Below are 27422 nucleotides of genomic sequence, written 5' to 3'. Positions count from 1 at the left end.
CAGTTTCTTTACTCTTACATGTATGTATACATGCTGAAATATCAGTTCATAGTAAAGAACTGGTGTGTTTAACTTGAATATACAGACTGTAGCTACGACGCTCCAGTCACATGTTCTGTTTTGGTGATTTGAAGAAATGTCGAGGTGGAGTTTAGTGTTGAAGAGAGAAGATGATGATGAATGAGTGCAAAGATGAATACCAATGAGTGAGTTAACAGGTGGAGGAGGAATATTAGATGAGGCTGATGTTACAGTTGTCTGCATAATGCATGTGAACCAGGGCCCACCCACTTCTAATAGCACTCTGAAATAAATGATATATCCATGATTATCATATAAAACCATTCAGCCTACAGCTGGGAGCATCAACGCCTCGTTCCAGGGCTGGAAGCAGCAGTTAGATATGTGACGGCCATGTTTAATGTGTGTTTAATGTTAAGTATTCCTTCCAGTCTCATCGCTCCACATGTTAACACAGTGCTGAACGTGTTTATTAGCCAACACATTTCACAGGTCTTTACCGGAGCCACGGCCTGTCTGATGGAGTCACGGCCATTAGCATCGCCACCATTAGCCTCCTGATGGCACAGGGAGTTGGGCGTTCATGACACCCATGGGACCCCACTGTGTGTGTGTGTGTGTGTGTGTGTGTGTGTGTGTGTGTGTGTGTGTGTGTGTGTGTGTGTGTGTGTGTGTGTGTGTGTGTGTGTGTGTGTGTGTGTGTGTGTGTGTGTGTGTTGTGGGAGCCTGAAAGCAGCAGTGATAGATCTGCTGGAGAAACATAAAACACAGCTGCATTAAATAAGTGGGTGTGATAATTCACAGGATGAATATCACAAGTCGAGTCTGAATTTAAGTTGCTGATATAAACCTGTTGATTAAAGATGGTGGACTAAATTCTAAAAATATGTTGGTCATACTGGAACCAAACGGTTCTGATTTAATGGTCCGCCTGTGGGTCCAGCTTACTGTCAACAAATCCTCATGACATGACACCCTGCTCATATAATGTAGTTTCTACTTGTTATAGTTCTATTAAATGACCCATTTGGTGAAGTCGGGTCTCTTTTGGTCCTTTTTGGTCGCTCCGAGCACCCGTACCGTAACACCACGGATAGTCACGCACTTACAATCCTAGCGGAGGCTAGCTGGACCGGTTTGGTTTGAACACATGACACGGAGCTAAAATGTTAAAAACACATGAGTCCATGGATATCTTTGTTCATCAGATATCTTTGTTCATCAGATATCTTTGTTCTTCAGATATCTTAGTTCATCAGATATCTTAGTTCATCAGATATCTTTGTTCTTCAGATATCTTTGTTCATCAGATATCTTTGTTCATCAGATATCTTTGTTCATCAGATATCTTTATTCATCAGATAGCTTTGTTCATCAGATATCTTTGTTCTTCAGATATCTTTGTTCATCAGATATCTTTATTCATCAGATAGCTTTGTTCATCAGATATCTTTGTTCATCAGATATCTTTATTCATCAGATAGCTTTGTTCATCAGATATCTTTGTTCATCAGATATCTTAGTTCATCAGATATCTTTGTTCATCAGATATCTTTATTCCAACCAGACTGAGCTAGCTGAGCAGTTTAGTGTTTCTATGTGGTGTATTTTTGTTTTCCAGTTGTTAGTCATATCCCATGTGTTGCCATGGAAACGGAGATCACACTAACAAAACGTTATATATTTTAGGAGTGGATGGATGGATGATGAAATGGATGGATGAATGAATGAATGATGGATGGATGGATGGATGAATGGTTGGATGTTGAATGGATGGACGGTTGGATGGATGGATGACTGATGGATGGATGATGGATGGGTGTATTTAATAAAAAAGGAACTATTTGGTTGTGAATGATGGTGATTAACAGTACTGTGATGAAAACCAATGACAATAGAGAAACAAGTGAAACTACTATGAATAATTCTATTAAAACTAATAATCCATGGAGGTTGTTGTATGGTAACTTCTCTCTTTGGTCTCAGTAGTATTTGTGAGTTTTAAACAATGTTTCTGGCTTTCTTTAATCTTTTGGTGGGACAAAGTAAAGTCTGGAGAGGGACAGAGAGGGAATGACATCACTGGTCCCGGTCCAACCCGAGACCAGGATGTTGTGTTCAGATGGTCCACACCAGCGACAAGATGACTTCCTGAAACTTTCTACGCAGACAACCCTCACGGAACATTAAACCTTTGTGATTGTTTCACCCAAAACTTCAGACGCTGAATATCGACCCAGAATCCCAGCCTGAATCCAGGACGAGCGGTGTCGGGTTTCACAGGCCTGCATCTGAATAATCCCACTGCCTCAGTCAGTCAACAGTAAATGTGGGCTGACAGCCGTGTAAATACCAGCAGGCAGGAATGTTCTGGGCCGATCTCTGTCTACAGAGCAGATGTTCTACCAAACAACCGGGTCCTCCTCTGTCAGGTTGCGGGCTCAGTGTGTGCAGGACTCTCACCTGGGGTTCATCACCAGCCGTCTGAAGAAGTAGGTCCAGGTGATGTAGTCCATGGCGTCCTGTTTGGATGAGATGGTTCCTGCAGCGATCTCAGCATTCAGATGGTCCGCCAGCACGCTGAGGAGGCTGTGGATGCAACACTCAATCAGCTCTTCTACAGACACACAATGAACTGCTTCACTCATTTCATTCTCATTGTAAACTGATTTTCTGGGGGTTTTGTGCTGTTGGTTGGACAAAACAATCTGAACCTGAAGACGTCACTTTGAAGTCGGTTGTATTTTCTAACGTTTTACAGGTAAAATACTGAATCCATGAAATGAGAACATAACTGTCACATTAACTGATTGTTGCAGCAACAACTTTTAATAGACATTTTGAACCTGTTGTACCTTTTTTTTTGTTATCATATCATTACTGCCTTTAATAAAAAAATGCTGGCAGTTTTACACAACTTATTTTCTTTAGATTGAGTTCCTGTACAGCTCTTTTGGACATAAAGTATATGAACTAATTTCTAGTGTAGAATCATGTTTTTTAAACCAGTGTCTTTTCTGTGTTCACGTTAGAAGCACTACTGACAAAAAGGTGTAACTACAGGTAAACATTTACTATGACTTTGAAGGGGTTAGCATAGGACTGATGTGAGACAGTCATTACCATGACGACACCTGTCACGAACATGAAGGAGTCGATGGAGTCTCCTTATGACGGCGTCATGCAGGTCTTAAACACACCTCTTAAAGTAAAGTGTTACCAAACATTCATATGGGAAAGTCCACATTATGATAAAGCATGAGAGCCATCAGAGTTCAGTGCTCTTTTACTAACAGGAGTTGTTACCCTGGCAACAGGATGAGTGACACCGCTGCTATTACTGCCAATATATCTGAAGTGGACTAATGAATGCTGGGATGGCGTGACATCATCTACTGGAGCTTTGACGGGTGATCCAACATTGTTTTGTACGTTTCATTTGGAATTAGAAACTTTAAAGTCTGTTGTGAAAGATCATTTTTGTGAAAAAGGAAATCTGTTGGAATTTAGTTCCAATTTAACTTAATCGGCATCCCATGGCTGTCAGGATTTTATTATATTTATAGAGTTTTCTTTTCTTTATTGAGAACTTGTGAAGTTGTCATTTGATGGTGTGTGTTAATGTTGTCCTCCATATCCTTCAGGGATTTCACCATTCAGGTGAGCAGGGTGCCGTTTACGACTGTTTGATACTTCTTTGGTGGACTCGATGGACGTAGAACAGTTGACATTCATCCTCATTCACTGTCACGTGTGACTGCACAGACGTTAGATGTTAGATGGCCTCTGATGTGACAGTGATGTCAGAGACATGTGACGGTTACCTGGACTCGACAGGAAACGGCTCGTACAGGAACTTCTTGTAGAAATCCTTCTTGATGTCGTGGACCAGAATCACCGCTTTTCCCTGGTCGTCAAACTGAGGACGACCTGCTCGTCCCATCATCTGCAGGACGTCTACACACACAGCAACGTATGAAACACTGATTTGAACACGGAGCATGGTTACAACACATGTTATTTTATATCCCAGCTTCTACTTTCAACGATAAAAAAGTGACTCTATGTTGTCAGGACGTGATTCAGAAAGCCAGATATCAAAGTGAGTCAGGACATTAATACAGTATGCATGAATGGCAAAAACAGTAATAATCACTTTTGGGTTTATTAAGGAATAATTTGTTCTGTAACGACATTACAATGCTGACATGACACTCTTGGGTATTAAAAGTAACTGTACTGCAGGTGCGTGTCTACCTGTGATGGGGTAGTCCACATAGCGCCTGGATTTCCCGTCAAAGTATTCAGTTCCCTTGACGACCACCAGATGGGCAGGGAAGTTGACTCCCCAGGCCAGAGTACTGGTAGCAATCAGAACCTGGTAACATTAGAGATATTTACATAAATGGAAAATTAACAAGATCTGGTGAATAAAAGAAGTGAAATACAGTTCATGATGAAAATGTAGAGGCAACTATGGGAGCATTAGTGAAGAGCACAGAATGGATATAAAAGTGTTCGTAGCTTCCAGGTCTGAAAAATGGTTCCAATCCAGAAGTGTCTTCAGCTGCAATACCAGCGAGTGCCACTAGAGGTCGGCTCCAAAAAGCCTCTGGCTCCATAGACTCCCATTCAACTTCTCTCATCAAATCCAAAGTGAATAAAATGTGTCCATCAGTTATCTCGGTGTTGTTAGCTAAAGTCACTCCTTCTTCTTAGTTTTCTGGAGGTCCATCTGAAAATAATCCCTCATTCATTAGAAAAGAAGATTCAAGAAGACCTGTTTTTGGGGGCGTGTCTGTTTGATTGACAGGCCTGTGGTGCAGTCAGGTTACAGCTATCGGTGGGCGGGACGTAGTATCGTCAGGTTTCCAATCAGATCAGTTAGATCCATTGCTGGCTCCTCCCCCAGCTCGTCCAAATATGGTCACTTCCTGCTCCAAACCACTCCGAACTAACAAGATGGTGACGGACAGAATCTGAACTGGAGGCTTCATAACGTTCACAAACCAACAATGACGTCACTGATGGATGCTGGTTGTTTCAGTGGAAACGTACATGCAGTGTATCGATCACATCCATCATGATTCAGTCCTCTGTGTGAATCAGACATCATCAGCCTCCTTTTGAGGGAGACATGAATATTTCTAACCAGATAGAGCCAGAAAACTCAGCTAAAAGATAAATCCATTTAAATTGAATAATTTTTCTCCTCAGTGTAAGAACAGCTCAGAGACAGAGGAGGGAGGGTCGAAGGTCATCACTTCAATCTCTATGCTCGTGACCATGTTGTTTTTAGTGTCCAGGTGAGGTCCTACCTGGATCTTACAGTTGACAAACAGCTCCTCCACCGTCTTCCTGTCCCTCTCATGTAGGCCGGCGTGATGCATGCCGATCCCGAAGGCCAGCGTGAGCTTCAGGTTGGAGTCTCTGACGGTGGCGATGATGTCCTCGATCTGCAGACGAACCGGAGAGATATGAGCCGTCAGAGAGACAGAAGTCTGACTGACAGGTCAAAACATCTCACTGTAACTGCAGTACAACTTCACGAAAACGAAGGGTAAAATAACTTTAAGTAGAGTTTTTTTTTTTCAATAAGCTTGAAGATGCCGAAGCAGGTGAGGACAAACATTCATCTTTCAATTCCATTTTCCACTTTCACTTGTGTGCAGCTTAGAGTGGCTGAAGATTAAGATGAATGTTAAATAAAATTAGTCCAAGACTTAAAATTCCAAAAGAAATCTTCAATAAAACTGATGACAAAGTGTGATGAAAGTTAAAAACATGGTGTAACGACAGTGAGACAGTGGAGATGAAGAGGAGCTGCGAGGGAAGACAGAGCTGTCAGGTCAGAGAGGGTTCAGGGAGGCGGTGACCCCTGTAGAGAGTTAAGCAGCTTTCAGCAGAAACCTGTCAGTCAAACAGCAGGGAGGAGAGCTGCTACACAGACCGGAGCAGAGACACAGCAGGAAGAGGCATATATCAGCAGAACACACACACACACACACACACACACACACACACACACACACACACACACACACACACACACACACACACACACACACACACACACACACACACACACACACACACACACACACACACACACACACAGAGAGAGACAGAGACACAGACACACGGAGAGACATACACACGCATGCACGCACGCACACGGAGAGACACACACACACACACACACACACACACACACACACACACACACACACACAGAGACAGAGAGAGAGAGAGACAGACAGACAGACAGACGCACGCACACACACACACACACACACACACACACACACACACACACACACACACACACACACACACACACACACACACACAGAGAGACACAGACACATATGGAGACACACACACACACACACACACACACACACACACACATAGAGAGACACACACACACACACACACACACACACACACACACACACACACACACACACACACACACACACACACATGCACGCACGCACACATTTCGTTCAATGAAAAGAAAGATTCATGAGAAATGTTAAAAAATTATGATTATGATTCAAAATCTGGATGTCGTCTGAATAAATCTTCATGAAGCACAAATCAACTTCACCTGAATTTCCACAGACCCGACTCCATCAGAACTGAAGTCTCTGTGCGTTCAGCAGACACACCGACTATAAGCACTGCTCGGACGTCATCGCACTTCACCACTGACACTCGTCTCTGATTGGTCCGTCCGTCAGAGTGAGCGTTCATGTGAACAGAGTGCTGTGAAGCCACCTAAACACAGCTTGCTGCTGCTCCTGTGTGTTGTGATGTCACAGGGTGTGATGTCATGTGATGTCAGCGTACCTCTCTCTCGTCCTGGTGCAGCCACTGTTTGGGGTTGTCCTCTGTCGCCAGGTAGGCGATGAGGTCCAGGGCCGTCAGACGAGTTTGTCTTCGAGATGATACAAAAATCAGCACTGGTTTGGCCGGGGAGTGACTGCGGATCGCTGCACGGAGGCAAAATACAGTCTCTGTTAGTTAAAGCCGTGCAGTAGATCAGCAATTTACAATGTCCAGACTTCAAAATAGTGATGGACTGTATTGTTCTGATCACCAAACTGATATACACACATCTTTATTCCAACTGATTGAGAACATCAGGTCTCTCCTGTAGTGGAGTTCACATATTACTGTTGGTTTATGTTATGGTCATGGATCACATGACTAAACTACAATGCTATTGAAAATGTAAACGTTCACTTGGCAGAATGAAAAACTTCTTCACCTTAGGTTATGTGTGTACAGTATACATGTATATATGTACGCAGACTGTATACAGTATACATGTATAGATGTACACAGACTGTGTACAGGTGGATGTCCTGTACCTTGGAAGGTGGGCTTGTTCATGCTGGCCATGCGGGGGCAGTAGTGTTGTCCTGGGAAACCGTGGATATGAACTTCCAGCGGGACGGGACGGACAGACGGACGGAAGTTAAACAGACCCACCTGTTAGAGAAAAGAGAGATGGGAGAGGGCGAGGGGGGTTAATGTGAGCAGCTGGCAGCATGAAGCCCCATCTGGCAGCAACGTGAACTTTCTGGTCCCTGACAGCAGGACTCTGCTGGACTCTGCTGGACTCTGCAGGACTCTGCAGGACTCTGCTGGACTCTGCTGGACTCTGCTGGACTCTGCAGGACTGTGTGTGTGTGTGTGTGTGTGTGTGTGTGTGTGTGTGTGTGTGTGTGTGTGTGTGTGTGTGTGTGTGTGTGTGTGTGTGTGTGTGTGTGTGTGTGTGTGTGTGTGTGTGTGTGTGTGTGTGTGTGGAGCTGCAGCAGGTCACAGTTTCAGTTGCAGGTTTATCAGCCTCTCCTCTAATATGAACAGCTGTGATGAAGATGAACTCGAAGTTGCTGCTCAGCAGGACCTCGTATTTGTAATCTGCTGCTGTAAAAATACAAATGCTGCTCGCCTACTCAAAGCTGGAAATAAGGAAAGAGCTAATGGATGGTCTGTTTTCAGCCTGTCAATCAAAATCTGATTTGTTGTATATTCCACCAGAATCCAGTCCTCCTGATTGGCTGTCTACATAATTTATTGGCAGTGATTTGATCTGTATGTGCTGATGACACTCTTCTTGATCTCGTCCACATTGGTTGCCATAGTAATGACATGATAACATAAACAAATCAAACTGAGACTGGTGTGATGGGCCTGTATGTTCACCACATGGAGGAGGCTTCCTGCTTCCTGTCGCCCCGTCCACAGACCAGTGAGCTGCACTCAGATCAGCCAGCTCCCTCCAAACCAGCATGTTTCCTGTCTGTGCGACGCACACGTGAGCTTTAATGTGGCATCAAAAGTCACACATGTAACACACCTCCTGAAGTCTGATCACAGCTGGTAGACCTTATCGGATTTACAAAAATACCAATTAAAGTGTATTTAAACTACATACGATGTGGTTTGTCTGTTCAGACTCGCTATGCATGATCATAAATCAGAATGATCGACGAACCATAATGTCTCAAATCGGAGTTGAAATATGTATGTATGTACATGTGGAGTAAAGTGGTAAAACTGTGTATGTTCTGGTTCTGACCTGCCCGATGCCCAGCCAGTCAGCCAGGTCTCGAGCGTTGGCCAGAGCTGTGGACAGACCGACCACTCGGACACTCTTAGAGGTGTGTGAGGAGATGAAGTTGGTCCTGGAGACGATGACCTCCAACACTGGACCTCTGTCTTCACCTGGAGACAGACACAAAGGTACAGACCAATCAGAGGCAGGCACAAAGGTACAGACCAATCAGAGGCAGACGCAAAGGTACAGACCAATCATAGGCAGACACAAAGGTGCAGACCAATCAGAGGCAGACACAAAGGTACAGACCAATCAGAGGCAGACACAAAGGTACAGACCAATCATAGGCAGACAAAAAGGTACAGACCAATCAGAGGCAGACACAAAGGTACGGACCAATCATAGGCAGACAAAAAGGTAGAGAACAATCATAGGCAGACAAAAAGGTACAGACCAATCAGAGGCAGGCACAAAGGTACAGACCAATCAGAGGCAGACGCAAAGGTACAGACCAATCATAGGCAGGCACAAAGGTGCAGACCAATCAGAGGCAGACACAAAGGTACAGACCAATCATAGGCAGACACAAAGGTAGAGAACAATCATAGGCAGACAAAAAGGTCAGACCAATCAGAGGCAGGCACAAAGGTACAGACCAATCATAGGCAGACAAAAAGGTACAGACCAATCAGAGGCAGACACAAAGGTACAGACCAATCAGGGGCAGACACAAAGGTACAGACCAATCAGAGGCAGACACAAAGGTACAGACCAATCAGAGGCAGACAAAAAGGTACAGACCAATCAGAGGCAGACACAAAGGTACGGACCAATCATAGGCAGACATAAAGATACGGACCAATCAGAGGCAGGCATAAAGATACGGACCAATCGGAGGCAGACAGAATGGTACCGACCAATCAGAAGCCTCAGAACACTAACAGCTGTGTTTTAGTGTCTTCATACTGGTCTGGGGTCTCTACTATAGAACATCCTGGTGTGGAAACAGCAGCAGCTGATTGACATGTGTGATATTTGGTGTATGAGGTGTTTTAGAGATATTTATTGAATAATTACCCAGCAGGTGGATCTCATCGATGATGAGGATGGCTACTTTCTGGACGTAGCTGCGGTTCTGCCAGCTCCTGCTCACTCCGTCCCACTTCTCCGGCGTGGTGACGATGAGGTCGGCCTGCGCGATCGCTCTCATGTCTGGAGTGACGTCGCCGGTCAGCTCCACCACTCTGCACAGACAGGAAGAGGAACGTTTCCTATCATTTCAATACGTTTGGCATCAAATGAAACATGCTTTCTTCGTGCATCCTCATGACTGTGAAGTGATAATGTTTTCATACTTCTTTCCGAGTTTCTGCTCGATCCTGATCTTCCAGTCCTCGATCCTCTCTCTCACCAGGGCCTTCAGCGGGGCGATGTACACCACCTGAACACAGAACGGCTGCTCATGAAAGATCATCGTTATACCGGGTTCATGTCTCGATAACGATCCGCCCACTGTTCAACCAAGACCAAACAAAATGTCGAGTTAACGCAGCATTGTTTGGATGTCAGGAAGAAAATGTGTCTTTGCTCAGCTTTCCACCGGATATTAATATTAGAGATGCAGATATTTAGTCAGAAGTTGGTAGAAATGCTGAAAGACTGATCACCACTTTGGAGCAATCAAATATGAAACCTGGAAGTTAACCAAAAATATATGTTATGTTGAACTGGAGTTTCCTGCAGTATTTGACCTCGGTGATAGAGCCATATGAAATCAGTTAAAGGGTACTGAGATGCGTGTTTATTCCAAAAGTTTGCACATTTATTTTGCACCGTTTTACAGGTGATTTACTGAGTAACTGCGTCACTGATATCAGCTGCAAATCACTCTATTTAAATGAGGTGTTGGAGTGTTGAAATATTAAATAAAACACACACCAATCACTATTTCTACTGTCAGGTTTAGTAAATATCATTACAGCTGATAAACGTATGTGTTTACATTTCCCCTCCCAATATTTTATATGTTCAAGTGGAAACGTCCAATATTACATGTGGATTCATTTGAAAGACTCAATCAGCTGCATAGTTTTTTGCAGGTGTCTATATTTGATTGATTTAGTTTTTTACAGGGTGAACTGATGAGCTGATAACAAGATTCCAGAATATTATGAATGAAGTGCTCAGAGACACAAACAGATGTGAAGTGCACCTCAATTTGTGGCCTCTGGAAGACTATGAGGTAAACTCTGCACACATTTAAAATGTATAAATGTAGAGTCTGGTTTTTGTTGGTTCTTTATTTCTTATGTAAACAGCAGCGGTGGGCGATATGGCCCTAAAATAATATCACAATAAATCTGGGTATTTTTGCAAAAACGATATTCTTGACATGACCAAAATACTTAAAAAATATGTGATTATTAATTTGAATTACAAACAATTTGAACAAAATAAGTGTTATAGATATCTTATGTTTACATCGTCTGAAAAATGCTAGCGGTGTTAGTTAACGAGGTGAGATGGTCCACCGCCAGGAAACAGATGTGACCGACATCCTCTCACATCCGTCGGGTCTCACCTTGGCAGACGGATAGTGGTTGAAGACTCTGAACATGGCCATCTCGGCTGCGATGGTTTTCCCGGAGCCCGTCGGCGCCCCCAGCAGGACGTTGGTGTCGGTGTGGTACAGCGTGTGGAAGATCTGCGTCTGGATGGGGTTGAAGTGGGTGAACTTGTAGAGGCTCTCGAACTCCCGGTTCCCCAGAGCGCTCACCGGTAACGGCTGCAGGTCCAGCAGCTCTGAGAGGGGCGGAGACATGGGAGGAGCTTAATCTGGTTAACTCAATAAATGACTAATTATGAGGTATAAATATGATAAAAGTTGCTGTAACATATATCACAGCTACAAACTTAAAGCTGTGATTTACAGCAGCTGTAATATGACACTGGTCTGACATCACTGCTTCCTGGTTTGTCACAGAGAGTTTTAACATCACATATAGTCATTTGAACTATTGTATTTGAAGATATTGATAGTGTTTAATGTTATTGACCACATACATGATGCTTGATCTCTTATTCTTTTTGTCTTTATTAAACATTATTTGAGAACTGGAGGCATCATAAATTTCACAAACCAACGATGACGTCACTGCTGATTGGAGTTTTCAGGTTGTTTTCACACTAAAGGTCAGAAACACTGCGACAGCAGCGACATCTCCTCCCTCAAAACTAAACTCACGATCAGTTCAATCTCTGCTGTTTCTTTGCTCTGAGAGTATCGTGTTGAACAGTGATACAGACATTCTTACTTTAAGTCATTAGTATGACTGTTACTCGGTTGGTGTTTCATCCATTTTTACGTGTCAACAGACTCTAATATCTTTTTAATAACGAACAGCTCCACCAACTCAGGAACTAAAACTTGAACCTCCTGAAATATGTTCGTCTGTATGAAGCTTTTAATGTGAAGCAGCAGCGACTCGTGATGAGTGAACAGTAAAAGAGAGAAAACTCATGTTCTCACAACGGGACTGTGTGCATGAGTGTGTGTGTTAGTGTGTGTACCTGGTGTGTGTGTGTTAGTGTGTATACCTGTGTGTGGTGTGTGTGTGTGTGTTAGTGTGTGTACCTGTGTGTGGTGTGTGTGTTAGTGTGTGTACCTGTATGTGTGTGTGTTAGTGTGTATACCTGTGTGTGTGTGTATACCTGTGTGTGGTGTGTGTGTTAGTGTGTGTACCTGTGTGTGGTGTGTGTGTTAGTGTGTGTACCTGTGTGTGTGTTAGCGTGTATACCGGTGTGTGTGTGTGCGTTAGTGTGTATACCTGTGTGTGGTGTGTGTGTGTGTGTACCTGTGTGTGGTGTGTGTTAGTGTGTGTACCTGTGTGTGAGAGTGTGTACCTGTGTGTTAGTGTGTGTGTACCTGTGTGTTAATGTGTGTACCTGTGTGTGGTGTGTGTGTGTGCTAGTGTGTGTACCTGTGTGTCTGTGTTAGTTGCTGTACCTGTGTGTGTGTTAGTGTGTGTACCTGTGTGTTAGTTTGTGTGTGTACCTGTGTGTGGTGTGTGTGTTAGTTTGTGTGTGTACCTGTGTGTGGTGTGTGTGTTAGTGTGTGTACCTGTGTGTGTGAGTGTGTGTACCTGTGTGTGTGTGTACCTGTGTGTGTACCTGTGTGTGGTGTGTGTGTGTACCTGTGTGTGTGTTAGTGTGTGTACCTGTGTGTGAGAGTGTGTACCTGTGTGTGGTGTGTGTGTGTGCTAGTGTGTGTACCTGTGTGTCTGTGTGTGTGTTAGTTGCTGTACCTGTGTGTGGTGTGTGTGTTAGTGTGTGTACCTGTGTGTTAGTTTGTGTGTGTACCTGTGTGTGGTGTGTGTGTTAGTTTGTGTGTATGTGTACCTGTGTGTGTGTGTGTGTGTGTTAGTGTGTGTGTGTGTGAGTGTGTGTACCTGTGTGTGTGTACACCTGTGTGTTAGTGTGTGTACCTGTGTGTGAGAGTGTGTGTACCTGTGTGTTAGTGTGTGTGTGTGTGTACCTGTGTGTTAGTGTGTGTACCTGTGTGTGTGAGTGTGTGTACCTGTGTGTGTGTGTACACCTGTGTGTTAGTGTGTGTACCTGTGTGTGAGAGTGTGTGTACCTGTGTGTTAGTGTGTGTACCTGTGTGTGTGCCTGTGTGTGTGTTAGTGTGTGTACCTGTGTGTCTCTGTGTGTGTTAGTTGCTGTACGTGTTTGCGGTGTGTGTGTGTGTGTGTGTTAGTGTGTGTACCTGTGTGTGTTAGTGTGTATACCTGTGTGTGTTGTGTGTGTTAGTGTGTGTACCTGTGTGTGTGTGTTAGTGTGTATACCTGTGTGTGGTGTGTGTTAGTGTGTGTACCTGTGTGTGTGTGTGTTAGTGTGTATACCTGTGTGTGGTGTGTGTTAGTGTGTGTACCTGTGTGTGTGTGTGTTAGTGTCTGTACCTGTGTGTGAGAGTGTGTGTACCTGTGTGTTAGTGTGTGTACCTGTGTGTGTACCTGTGTGTGTGTGTGTGTGTGTGTACCTGTGTGTGTGTTAGTTGCTGTACGTGTGTGGTGTGTGTGTGTGTTAGTGTGTGTACCTGTGTGTCTGTATGTGTTAGTTGCTGTACCTGTGTGTGGTGTGTGTGTTAGTGTGTGTGTGTGTGTGTGTGTGTGCACCTGTGTGTGGTGTGTGTTAGTTTGTGTGTGTGTGTGTGTGTGTGTGTGTACACCTGTGTGTGGTGTGTGTGTGTGTGTGTGTGTGTGTGTGTGTGTGTGTGTGTGTGTGTGTGTGTGTGTGTGTGTGTGTGTGTGTGTGTGTGTGTGTACCTGTGTGTGGAGGGTGTCTCTCCGGTAAGATGAGGTTCTGGAAGTTGATGATGCAGACAGCCTCGGCTCCCAGCCAGCGGTCAGACACGGCCCTGATGTAGTACTGGGAGGGCAGCGGCTCGAAAATGGGGATGGTGAAGACGACGTGCTGAGGCTCTTCTGTCACCACCTGCAGGAGGAACACACACTCAGAAAGGACAGAATACACACCCGCCATGATGTTAGCTGAGGTCCAGGATGCACAACTGACCTGTTTCTTCTGCAGCAGGAAGTATTCAGAGTGGTAGATGTGATCATTGATGGGATCTTCCACCCACAGCCACCAGGGCTCGCCCACTGAGCCGTGGACCTGAACATGGATAGAAGGAACCTTCAGTCAGACTCTGGACAATCACCTCCGTCCATCTTCAATGATGTCGGGTCCAGACAAGTTTCTGGATCATGTTTCTATCTGGTTTCTTCTTTGGAGAGTTTTAACCTGCATTTGTGGACACAGCGATGAACTGTGTTCACAGACGATGGTTTTCACAAGTGTTCCTGAGCCCATGCAGTGATTTCCACTCCAGAATAGTGTGTTTTTAATGCAGTGCTGCCTGAGGGCCCGAAGATCACCACCATCCAATATTGGTTTCCAGCCTTGTCCCTTGTATTCAGAGATTTCTCCAGATTCTCTGAATCTTTTAATGATATTATGAACCGTAGACGATGAAATCCACTAATTCTTTGTAGTTTTACGTTGAGGAACATTTATTCTTAGATTGTTGCACTATTTTCCCACAGTCTTTCAGAGAGTGGTGAACCTCTCCCTGCTGAGACTGTGCCTCTCTGAAATCATCTTTTTATCCCCAATAATGTGACTGATCTGTTGCCATGGTAACCTAATTAGTTATGAGATGTTCCACCAGGTGATTTTTGTTGATCCTGTCCCAACTTTTTTTTAGAGATGTTTTGCTGCCATCAAATTCAAAATAAGCAGATATTTTTGGTAAAACAATAACATTTGCCCGTTTCAACATTTGATGTCTTTGGTTTATTTTCAACTAAATATGGGTTTATGGAATTTGCAAATAATTGAATTCTGATTTTCTTACTTTTTACACAGCGTCCCAACTTTTTTTGGAAAAGGGGTTGTAGAATATCATCACTGAACTTTTCCACACCCTCAAACTAAATATACAAAAGTCATAAATATAACAGTGGAGTAAATATGTCCCTGTGTGTCATCATGACTCAGTGTGGTCTGTTTCCTGGGTGCCATCAGGGGTGCGGCTCATGTGTCGGTACATGTGTCCCGGCTCTGCAGCCGGATCAGAACTAAGCCACCCAGTGTTGCGTTACCACTCTCCCATGATCGGAGCATGCATCGCTAATCGGACATAAACATTCATCTTCATATTCAGCACCGCTGCAGTGAGCTTCCTGTTCCGCTCAGATTCCAGGACAAACTGTGGACTAAGCTTCCCATGATCCCCTCGGGCTTGTCTGCCTGCTGAGGTGCTGCATGCTGGGGAGGCTCCCAGGGACAGATGGAGATTCCACGGCTGGAAGAGCAACAAGGTAGGAGGGGATGCTGTTTTTTTGTTTTTGGAGAGTTAAAATGTGTCTCTGAAAGGTTTGTAGTTTGTTCCTTTGTGCAGGACGGCAGCTGCAGTGAGCTTGGAAGGATTCACAACACAATCCACCCATAATCTGAATGTAGTAAACAGTCGTTGATTGGTCACTTAATACTCAAAGGAAAACTCTGGAGCGATGAGTTAAAGGAGTTTCACACCACTTAAAGGCCCCAAAAGTCGTTTTTAATTGTTTCAATGAATCTAATCTAATTTTCTTTTCTTTTCTTACAATATCAGTTTTGGAAGTTTGTGATAAAGTGAAACAGGAGAGACGTCATTTGAAGGAAATGAGTGTTGTTGTGGCGCCAAACAAAAGTTCTGCCTTAAAAGAAGCTCTTTGTGCTTGTCTTCAGTACATGGACAGGTTCAGGATGTGTCTTTATGTCGAGGTGAAACTGTTTAAAATAAAACCAGAAGCAGCTAAATGTGACTGTATTTCTCTTTGACCTGATCGTTCCAGCGGAAGTCCGGCGTGACGATGAGACGGACGCGCAGGACGGTGCGTGTGATTGGCTGGATGCTGGCCTCCATGGTGATGGAGGGAATCTGGTGGACGCACTGTTTGACCGTCAGCCCGATGTTAACATGGTGCAGCATGTGACCTGGAAATAACACATGGCTTTATAACTATGAGGTAATCCGATGCAGTGCACACAGTTCCCACATAAAAGCAGAATCACGTCATACTCACTTTTAATAAAAAATACTGTTTTTATTTGCTAATTGCTTCAAGTCATCTGTCCATTGAATCACTGTTGAAAATAAGCACTTCCTAAAGCCCTTTCATAATAAAAGCCTGTGGACAGGGTGGGATTACATCCTCGGAGCCACTGGAACGCTTTTATTGTGAAAACCTGAACAAAAAATGAGTGCTATGAAAATGTTGTGATGTTTTTACCGATCTCGTCCTTCCTCATCTCCTTCAGCTTGTCCACACTGAGCTTCTTCTCCTCCAGGCGGTTCAGCACCACGTGGCTCAGGTTGGGGAACTGACGCAGCGGGTGGGCGAAGCCCCACAGCCGCTTGTCGATCACCTTGCAGAGGGAGAGCAGCCGGTAGGTCATGGCCGGCCAGCGCTTCCTCAGAGCGATCTCGAACAGAGCCCTGACGATCCGAGCAGCGTTCTGAGAGGAGAAAGAAACATCCGCTGCATCAGCACCGACTCCACAACTACACTCACAGGTCTCCTTCACTTTCTGTCGGCCGCAGCAGCTTTAACACCAAACTTTAAAGTTGGAAGTGAAACAAGTGAGAAGGAACCGGCAGCAGGTTGATGGTACATGGTGCTGTGTGATTAATTGTGTGTGCTGTGCACTGATGGATGTCCACTCAGGAGGCTGAGTCAGGTGGCAGCGCTGCTCGCTGATCGACAGCTCATGTCTGGTCAGGCTGGGATGGATTCAGGCAGGTGTTAATGTGGCCTGATGGCCTGGTGGCCACTCTGGTGGAGGAGGACTGAAATGTGTCCGTGCTCTGTGTGACTGGACAGAGAGAGGACTGAAGTCTGAGGAGGTCACATGACTGAGTTGAAACAGGACTTTATTGTAACAGGTTAAAGTTGTGTTGTTTGCTCACTGATTTTAAATGAGAAGTTTATACATCCATATAGGTGACAGTGGTTCTTGAGACCTTATTTTCATTCATCTGAAGGAATTTATTTAACCATAATTTAACCCACAGGCTATTTTCAGGGTCATTTCACTTCCTTCACTTTTCAGCTCATATCTTGGTCTTTGTTGGAGCGAACCATTCATGCCATATCTTGTTTATTTCAGGACAGTCTTGGCTCATCATTTAATTTGATAATACTTTGAGATGTTTTATATTAAGCCAAAAAAAAAAAAAAAAAATCAAGAAAAAAAAAATGTTGGGCCTGATTTACTAAGATCTCAAATGACGGGTATTAAATTGCGTGTTCATTCCAAAAGTTTGCAAAAAAAATTTCACCCGTTTTGCAGGTGATTTACTGAGTGATTGCATCATTGAAATCAGGTGCAAATCGCTGCATTTAAATGAGAGTTTGCGTGTTAAAGTGATTCTAGCAATGGAAAACAGATTGATGATCCTCTAACAAACAGAGATCAGCAGGTCCAGATCTTTCTGTGATGAGCAGCTAACTTTTCATTCAGTTCCTCGAAGTCTCGTGAACCTGATGAAGCTACCTGTGAATTCTGCAGGACTCATTCAGTACCTGTAACAGCTCACCTGAATAACAGGACTGTTGGGAGATCCAAGCAGAGATACGCTGGAACCACCCAGAGGCAGGAAAATGCTGACTTGGAAGAAGTTTTGACATTGCTGGTATTGAGTGGCTCCTCCTTGTTGTTGGCTGTCAATCATCAGTCAGTTCTTTCAATAACTCAGAAATGTCATCGCTGGACAAACGATATGTCTGATTCATTTCTCCCTCTGACATCAGAAATGTTTAACGGGTGTAAAACCTGGTTCTCTACGTATTCTCTGGTTTCCTGTGTCTCCTTCACAATAAGAGCAGCCGTGTCTCCTTCACAATAAGAGCAACCGTCTCTCCTGATGTTCATCTGATTAATACCTTCAGTCGTACTAAAATACACAACAATCACTTCTCCAGTTTCTACTTCCAGGTTTAGTCAATATTGTTGCGGGTGCTAAATTGTTCTATTTGTATGTTTCCTCTCAGTATTTCTCACTTTCAGGTAGAAACTCCCAATATTACATATGATGCAGGCAAACACACAGAATGGACAACTTGTGTTAAACTGCACATTTGAAAGACGCAGTCCTCACTGCACATCGTTAGTAGATCTGCTTGGACATTTCTTTGCGGGTGGTGTGAAGTTTGCATGTGATTTTACACTCGCAGACCTTCAGTAAATCAGACCCTTAGTGTAGAAGAGGTTGTCTAGAATCTGGGAACATCTGAACCATGTTTGTGGGACACCGTATGACTGTTCTCACCTGAGCCACGTACGACAGGTCTGAGATGAGCGAGAAGCTGTCCACCTCCCCTCGGCCGATGTACGTCTGCAGCAGGACGTTGACCTTCCCGTAGCCGTTCTCCACGCCGCCCGCAGCCGGCAGCTCGCAGTAGTTACACAGCATCTGCTCCAGCTCCTCCATCTCCTCGTCACGCACCTGCCGACACACGACACCTGTTGCATATCACATCACAATGGGTTTCGAAGACTTCATCCATCTTTGAAACATCGTTAATATATCGTGGATATATCGGTGAGATCTCAGCGCTGCAGAGTTGTAGCTCATATTTGATGACCTCTGACCTTTAGCTGTTCGAACTCCTCGGCCTTGGAGACGATGTTGAGGATGTCTGCCTCCGTCCGCTGAGAGTTGAAGAGTTCGTTGAAGGTCTTCACGTTCGGAGGGAGAAAAAAAAACGTAATGATTATCAGAAGTCATCATGTTTGAGGTTACGGCTGATGACACACGGGCAAAATATTGTTACACATACACAAACACAAAAAATGGTTTTGTTAAATTGGTTCCTCATTGTTCATTTTATTACATGTTATTGTCTATATTTCTTAGCTAACTGCTAACATTTAGCAGGAGGCAACAGTAATTAAAAACATTCAAATGGAAAGTGTAATTTATGAGCTGAATATATTTCCTTCCTGCACAAGTGTGACTGTAGCCTGCTGTGTAACTTCAAACACCTCATCTGCATCTTAAATGAACTCCTCCAGCTTTGCAGAGTTTGTTTAATCGTTTATGATCTTCAATTGTTTAGTTAAATGTGACACGAGCCTGTCTCAGTCCTCCCTGTCACTCCAGCAGCATGTAGCACAGAGCAGACTGTCTCTTGTTGTGTTTGTGGAGTTTATGGAGACGGAAGCTTTTTGGAGCCGTGCCTGCCTAGTGGCACTCGGTGGTATTGCAGCTTAAGACACTTCCGCATCGGAACCATTTTTCAGACGTGGAAGTTAGTTTATCTCTATAGTATTATATTACATATAGAAGTTAGTTCATCTCTATAGTATTATATTACAGGTAAAAGTTAGTTTATCTCTATAGTATTATATTACATATAGAAGTTAGTTCATCTCTATAGTATTATATTACATATAGAAGTTACTTCATCTCTATAGTATTATATTACAGGTAAAAGTTAGTTCATCTCTATAGTATTATATTACAGGTAAAAGTTAGTTTATCTCTATAGTATTATATTACAGGTAAAAGTTAGTTTATCTCTATAGTATTATATTACAGGTAAAAGTTAGTTTATCTCTATAGTATTATATTACAGGTAAAAGTTAGTTTATCTCTATAGTATTATATTACATATAGAAGTTAGTTCATCTCTATAGTATTATATTACATATAGAAGTTAGTTTATCTCTATAGTATTATATTACATATTACATCTCTATAGTATTATATTAGTTAGTTTATCTCTATAGTATTATATTACAGGTAAAAGTTAGTTTATCTCTATAGTATTATATTACAGGTAAAAGTTAGTTCATCTCTATAGTATTATATTACAGGTAAAAGTTAGTTTATCTCTATAGTATTATATTACAGGTAAAAGTTAGTTTATCTCTATAGTATTATATTACATATAGAAGTTAGTTCATCTCTATAGTATTATATTACATATAGAAGTTAGTTCATCTCTATAGTATTATATTACATGTAGAAGTTAGTTTATTGCTATAGTATTATATTACAGGTAAAAGTTAGTTTATCTCTATAGTATTATATTACAGGTAAAAGTTAGTTTATCTCTATAGTATTATATTACAGGTAAAAGTTAGTTCATCTCTATAGTATTATATTACAGGTAAAAGTTAGTTTATCTCTATAGTATTATATTACAGGTAAAAGTTAGTTTATCTCTATAGTATTATATTACATATAGAAGTTAGTTCATCTCTATAGTATTATATTACATGTAGAAGTTAGTTTATCTCTATAGTATTATATTACAGGTAAAAGTTAGTTTATCTCTATAGTATTATATTACATGTAGAAGTTAGTTTATCTCTATAGTATTATATTATAGGTAAAAGTTAGTTTACCTCTATAGTATTATATTACAGGTAGACGTTAGTTTACCTCTATGTTATTATATTACAGGTAGAAGTTAGTTTATCTCTATAGTATTATATTACATATAGAAGTTAGTTCATCTCTATAGTATTATATTACATATAGAAGTTAGTTTACCTCTATAGTATTATATTACAGGTAGACGTTAGTTTACCTCTATGTTATTATATTACAGGTAGAAGTTAGTTTATCTCTATAGTATTACATTACAGGTAAAAGTTAGTTTATCTCTATAGTATTATATTACAGGTAAAAGTTAGTTTACCTCTATAGTATTATATTTGATGTAGAAGTGGCTGGCGGTCCTGCCCATGTCGGTGGAGGCGAAGTAGCCGGTGCGCTCCTCGAAGCGGATCATGTGGGCCTTATCCAGCTTCCTGCCCGACTCCACCACCAGCTCCTTCCTGTACATCTCCAGAGCCGGGTCCATCTGAGACGGTTTACATGGAAATATTTAACACAAGTGACTCAATCAGTCCAAGTCTTCATAATCATTGTTAGATCTGATTTATTTATTCATCACTGTCACATTTTTATTGTTAATTTTGTCATATGTAGAGTCAACTACATACACTTTCATAAAGAAAAGATCCTGTGAGAAACCTGCTCTACTATCATCTGGGAATAAGAAGAGCCTCCACCCACCTGGTAGGCCTTGTGGTTGATGCCGTATGCCAGCGGGTTGGCCCTCATGCGAACATACAGGTAGGTATAACTGAGCCACTTCACAGCCTCCTCCACGTTGGTGACGGTTCCCAGAGCGATCTGCAGCAGGACAGAGCAGAGAAACACAGGCAGGAACATCACTGGTCTCTGCTGCCATCTGGTGGACACTTGATGGGAAGCATTTAAAGCCAATATAAAGGGAGAAATGATTAGTTAGATTATGGCAAGTTATAAAACACACTATATATATATATATATATATATATATATATATATACAGTGGGTACGGAAAGTATTCAGACCCCTTTACATTTTTCACTCTTTGTTTCATTGCAGCCATTTGCTAAAATCAAAAAAGTTCATTTTATTTCTCATTAATGTACACTCAGCACCCCATCTTGACAGAAAAAAACAGAAATGTAGAAATTTGTGCAAATTTATTAAAAAAGAAAAACTGAAATATCACATGGTCATAAGTATTCAGACCCTTTGCTGTGACACTCATATTTAACTCACATGCTGTCCATTTCTTCTGATCCTCCTTGAGATGGTTCTACTCCTTCATTGGAGTCCAGCTGTGTTTAATTAAACTGATTGGACTTGATTAGGAAAGGCACACACCTGTCTATATAAGACCTTACAGCTCACAGTGCATGTCAGAGCAAATGAGAATCATGAGGTCGAAGGAACTGTCCAAGGAGCTCAGAGACAGAATTGTGGCAAGGCACAGATCTGGCCAAGGTTACAAAATAATCTCTGCAGCACTCAAGGTTCCTAAGAGCACAGTGGCCTCCATAATCCTTAAATGGAAGAAGTTTGGGACGACCAGAACTCTTCCTAGACCTGGCCGTCCAGCCAAACTGAGCAATCGTGGGAGAAGAGCCTTGGTGAGAGAGGTAAAGAAGAACCCAAAGATCACTGTGGCTGAGCTCCAGAGATGCAGTAGGGAGATGGGAGAAAGTTCCACAAAGTCAACTATCACTGCAGCCCTCCACCAGTCGGGGCTTTATGGCAGAGTGGCCCGACGGAAGCCTCTCCTCAGTGCAAGACATATGAAAGCCCGCATAGAGTTTGACAAAAAACACATGAAGGACTCCCAGACTATGAGAAATAAGATTCTCTGGTCTGATGAGACCAAGATTGAACTTGTTGGCGTTAATTCTAAGCGGTATGTGTGAAGAAAACCAGGCACTGCTCATCACCTGCCCAATACAATCCCAACAGTGAAACATGGTGGTGGCAGCATCATGCTATGGGGGTGTTTTTCAGCTGCAGGGACAGGACGACCGGTTGCAATTGAAGGAAAGATGAATGCGGCCAAGTACAGAGATATCCTGGAAGAAAACCTCTTCCAGAGTGCTCTGGACCTCAGACTGGGCCGAAGGTTCACCTTCCAACAAGACAATGACCCGAAGCACACAGCTAAAATAACAAAGGAGTGGCTTCGGAACAACTCTGTGACCATTCTTGACTGGCCCAGCCAGAGCCCTGACCTAAACCCAATTGAGCATCTCTGGAGAGACCTGCAAATGGCTGTCCACCAACGTTCACCATCCAACCTGACGGAACTGGAGAGGATCTGCAAGGACGAATGGCAGAGGATCCCCAAATCCAGGTGTGAAAAGCTTGTGGCATCATTCCCAAGAAGACTCATGGCTGTACGAGCTCAAAAGGGTGCTTCTACTCAATACTGAGCAAAGGGTCTGAATACTTATGACCATGTGATATTTCAGTTTTTCTTTTTTAATAAATTTGCACAAATTTCTACATTTCTGTTTTTTTCTGTCAAGATGGAGTGCTGAGTGTACATTCATGAGAAATAAAATGAACTTTTTTGATTTTAGCAAATGGCTGCAATGAAACAAAGAGTGAAAAATGTAAAGGGGTCTGAATTCTTTCCGTACCCACTGTATATGGAGCTCTTGCAGGAAAACAGCCTGAATATCTGACATGCAGAACTGCCTCATTAAAGTTCTTGAGACTGACCTCGGCGTTGAGGTTGTCTGCCAGGCTGTCGAGGAACTGGCTCTCGATGGGGTTCTGCTGTGTCAGCAGGGTCAGGTAGTGGCTCAGCTTGTCGTGGGTGGTGATGATGGTGCCCTCGCCGTACTTGTCGAACTGGGGACGACCGGCTCGCCCGAAGATCTGCATGACGTCCAGGATGCCCAGATCCACCAGAGTGCCGCGCTTGGCGTCGTAGATCTGAGTGCCCTGTTAGAGACGGAGGAGGAAATAAACATACAACTGAATCTGGGAGTGAAAAACACATCAGTTAAATGTGTTAAATAAAGTAGGGCAGCAGTCAGGATTTAATAATGAAGATGATTTATCAACTTAAAATTAAATTAAAAAATTTTCTATACATAAATGAAAAAAATAAAAATCAACAACAAACAAACAGCTTTCTAAATATTTGAAACTATACAGAAACATCCCGATACAAACAAGCGACCAGCTACCCTGGCTGACATGTCACATATTATAATTATTACCATGAACACACACACTTCATATCCCGCACACACTTCGCCCGGATGCACCAAATGTTTCTTCTCTGTGAATAAACATCTGGTAACTCGGCTTGTTTGAGTGTTTGTACCGCCACTCCGAAGGGCGACCAATCAGAGAGCAGTGTCTGCAGTAAACCGCGTTCCGTGCTGCTCGTGTTTAAACAAACTTTCAATCAACGACATCACCACAGAGTCACGGGAGCCTTTCAGGTGGCTGATAACCCTCACGATGAATTACTGTCCAAGTATATGAGCAGCAACTGAAGCGACAAGGAAAGAGTGAAAGAGAGCGATGTGGTGCGGACCTTGATGATGACTGCGTGGGCCGGCAGGTTCACTCCCCAGGCCAGCGTGGCCGTGCAGACCAGAACTTTGAGGTGACCTTTGGAGAACATGCTCTCCATCATGCTGCGGTCCGAGCGCAGCATCCCTGCGTGGTGGATCCCGAAGCCTTCTGGGAACATCTCCTTCATCTGCTTGTTCCTGGAGCGCTGGATCTGAAAGGGAGAGTCAGAGACGGGAGTTTAAAAAAAAAATAAGAAAAGTGGCGGAGAGGATGTGACAGGAAGTCATCAGGACTGTTTCTGGACGTGATTCCAGATCCAACGTCATGTTGGACGGTGGAAGAACAAGAGGACCTGAATCATCACTGGTGTCGCCGTCTATCCCAGAATAACAGGAACAAACAGGGAGAACACACACTCTGCAGGTACATGACCATGTGAAGGCAGCTCAGCAAATACAGCTGAGTCAGCAGCTTTCTGACAGTCTGAACAACCAAACACGATCAGGACTCAAAGTACTGCAGCAGACTGTTGTAATTACACAGGTGAAGACTCAAACAGCATCACACACACACACACACACTCGGTCAGATTGAGATGTGTGCGTTGACTGACAGCCGGCCCGTGACCTTGCCGGGCCTCATCACACGCCTTTATCTCCCTCTCTGGACATCTAAATGGAGGTCAGCGCCCAGCAGATCTCTGCACGGCCAACAGAAAGCCCATTACTGCAGCAGCTGTCTGCCTCTCTCTCTCTCTCTCTCTCTCACACACACACACACACACACACACACACACACACACACACACACACACACACACACACACACACACACACACACACACACACACTGTATGCAAACACAGTGGATAGAAGACGGAGGACTGAGGTCTGACTGGAGAAGAGAAAATATCACCACGGTACAAACGTTCTTCCATCATATGGAAACCGACAGTTCAATATGTCTGATGTGACTTCCATCTGGTCTTTTTAACTAACAAACAGGTTGCTGTTGTTACTTTTGTGTCCATGTAAACACATTTTATAATTTTTAAATCGAACTAAATATAAACAGCCCACTTGTTCCATTTGTATCACTTAGAGATAAATCACCAGTTTATCATCGCTGCCCCCTGCAGGTGCACCTCAGTTGAGCAGGCTGTTTTTAGTTGTTTTTTTAAGGAATATTCTCCACAAACACACCGAACTCTCCGACCGGGTTCGGCTGCCGCATCGCGCTTAGGTTAAGTGGCTCATAAATGGAAATGGATGGACACGTAGGAAGCTCAGGGCTGTTTCTGTCCACGACGCCATCAGCCATCACGTCCAGCGTGGGCGAGGACGAGGAGACATCAGGTGGTCGCAGACGAGCGCCTGAGGAGACCATCAGAGGAACCGCAGGGAGAGCCGAGTGTTTGTACTCTGCTGGTGTTATAATGTGAGAACCGGAGGATCTACCACATACTAAAATACTAACAAAGGTTTTTCAACTTTGTTTTAAACACTGAAGCATCGAAATAACTTTTTGAAACTTGACTTTGTTCATGTTTTGGTTCAGCATTTTTTCCTTAACTGGCCCCAACTGTTTAATATCATAAGCTTTCAATCAGAAATGGAGAAATCACAGATTCAGCACTCATAAAAATGTGTGTTACTCAGGTGCTGCTGTTGATGGAGCGATGAAAGCTGGATGACTTCCTCACCAAGGTGACAGCTTCCTGCTGCTCCGTCACGGTGCTGCTTACAGTTCAGGAGCAGCCTCCACCGATCTGATCGCACCTCCACGACACTCAAACGGACGCCAGTTAAAACTGTGCGTGCATGTTTTTTCTTTTTTATCAACATAAAAAGTCTCTGGAGGCCTGTTTCGCCATGAAGCAGGTGCCACGCTTGTTTCCTCATCCTGCTGCTGTTAGCCTGCAGACAGAATCAGAGCGAGCAACAAACACTGGCGCTGATTCAAGGACACGATCTCGGCGTGGCGTCCCTCCGCCTAATGCTGCAGAGGCAGATCAACCTCCGGCTGAACCGGAGTCAACCGGGTCTGTTTGGTTGCACCATTCAAACACGAAAAATCAAGGTGCTACGAGAAAAAGCATCTTCAGTTCACTCCGAATGGCTTCCAGGAAGTTTATGTGCATGATTCATCGTGTCTCTTCATCGTGGCAGACTGTCCTCTGATGGTGGACGTTCAGAGATCCTCTGCTAAAGGTGCCACTAATGCCATATTCTGAAGAATCATTACACAGAACCACTTTAATAATCAACCAGTGACATAATCTCATAATAATAATAACAGCATAATAAGGCTAATAAAGTATCTATAATGCACAAATTAACTTTAACTCATGTCGGAAAACAAACAACGGAATTAGATACGAGTTAGATACGAGTGATTAAAAGTAACTTTTGACAAGCAAAACATGTATTAAGCAGATTTCAATATAGAACGTTTCTGAAGAAAATTCTGGGAAGTTTCTGACCAATCAAACGTGCTTACTCGTGCCCCCGGGGGGCGGAGTCAATGTTCAGCACCCTGGACACGCCGTCCATCAGGCATCAGAGGCCACGGGTTTGAGTCGAGCTGTCGTATGTGCAGACATGTGAGGACTCAAAACAGCTTTTAACTAAATGTAACATCCGTACTCGCTCCAGAATATTTTAATGTTATATTAATTAGCTAATTTATGACCTTTATCACACCTGCAACTTATTACTGTCCATTATAAGAACAGATTATGTTATCGTACTAAATTTGCAATCCTCTTAAAACAAAAATATAATAAATCCTCTCACATCCCAACTGAAGCTCTTTTCCTTTATTTCTATGTTGCTGTGAAGCAGCTTTTTAAAAAGATCTGTGGAAATAAACATGAGGATGATGATGATGATGATGAAGGTCTGTCTGGGAGCTCTCTGTCCTCTGATCTGATAAATTGCATTTAAAAATAGTCTATTGTGTGTTAATTGCTTTACATTATAACACTTGTAACGAGGCAACTTCAACTTAGATTATCTCCGCAACGCTGCATCAAACCGACGAGCCACCGACACTTCTGGAAAGCTCAAGTCGTGCAGTTTCACCCAAAATGCGTTACATCCTTCTGTGATGAAGACTCTTCGCGTAATTCGACCGAGAAGAAGAGGAGTGAATTTCATCGGGGTCTGGAGAGAACAAATCTATCAACACGATGGATTAACGAGAGGACGATCCCCCTCCCTCCACCTGAGTCTGCCCCACCCACAGTGAGACACGCAGAGATCAGAGGACAGAAACCACCCAGAGACTCTGAGAGCTGGAAACAAACAGGAGTTCATAAATGAGATAAATTAGGTGTCCCAGTGATCTTCCTATGTGGCCATGTTGCTTTGACATTGA

General features: G+C 43.3%; 1 protein-coding gene across 4 annotated transcripts in view; it reads right to left on the bottom strand.

Moving 5' to 3' along the window:
* Positions 1 to 27422, bottom strand: part of ascc3 (activating signal cointegrator 1 complex subunit 3) — a 150418-nt gene that overhangs the window by 23751 nt on the left and 99245 nt on the right. For all 4 annotated transcript variants that reach the window (XM_069723596.1, XM_069723598.1, XM_069723600.1 and 1 more), the window contains exons 15-34: positions 24064 to 24255; positions 23235 to 23459; positions 21228 to 21347; positions 20848 to 21012; positions 18791 to 18877; positions 18468 to 18644; positions 16429 to 16654; positions 15978 to 16132; positions 14168 to 14266; positions 13918 to 14086; positions 11175 to 11395; positions 9949 to 10034; positions 9671 to 9837; positions 8615 to 8760; positions 7401 to 7521; positions 6877 to 7019; positions 5340 to 5477; positions 4279 to 4399; positions 3846 to 3978; positions 2485 to 2610 (exon numbers count right to left, since the gene is read on the bottom strand). In XM_069723596.1, coding sequence (XP_069579697.1) covers positions 2485 to 2610; positions 3846 to 3978; positions 4279 to 4399; positions 5340 to 5477; positions 6877 to 7019; positions 7401 to 7521; positions 8615 to 8760; positions 9671 to 9837; positions 9949 to 10034; positions 11175 to 11395; positions 13918 to 14086; positions 14168 to 14266; positions 15978 to 16132; positions 16429 to 16654; positions 18468 to 18644; positions 18791 to 18877; positions 20848 to 21012; positions 21228 to 21347; positions 23235 to 23459; positions 24064 to 24255 — 3017 coding nt within the window. The remainder of the gene's footprint in view (positions 1 to 2484; positions 2611 to 3845; positions 3979 to 4278; positions 4400 to 5339; positions 5478 to 6876; positions 7020 to 7400; positions 7522 to 8614; positions 8761 to 9670; positions 9838 to 9948; positions 10035 to 11174; positions 11396 to 13917; positions 14087 to 14167; positions 14267 to 15977; positions 16133 to 16428; positions 16655 to 18467; positions 18645 to 18790; positions 18878 to 20847; positions 21013 to 21227; positions 21348 to 23234; positions 23460 to 24063; positions 24256 to 27422) is intronic.

The sequence above is a fragment of the Brachyistius frenatus genome, unplaced genomic scaffold (assembly GCF_029030835.1).
Source record: "Brachyistius frenatus isolate BFR_SWC_R1_liver_20210118 unplaced genomic scaffold, ASM2903083v1 Contig_336, whole genome shotgun sequence".
Lineage (NCBI taxonomy): Eukaryota > Metazoa > Chordata > Actinopteri > Embiotocidae > Brachyistius > Brachyistius frenatus.
Note: the sequence above shows the minus strand (reverse complement) of the source record. Positions and strands in the feature narration are given on the sequence as shown.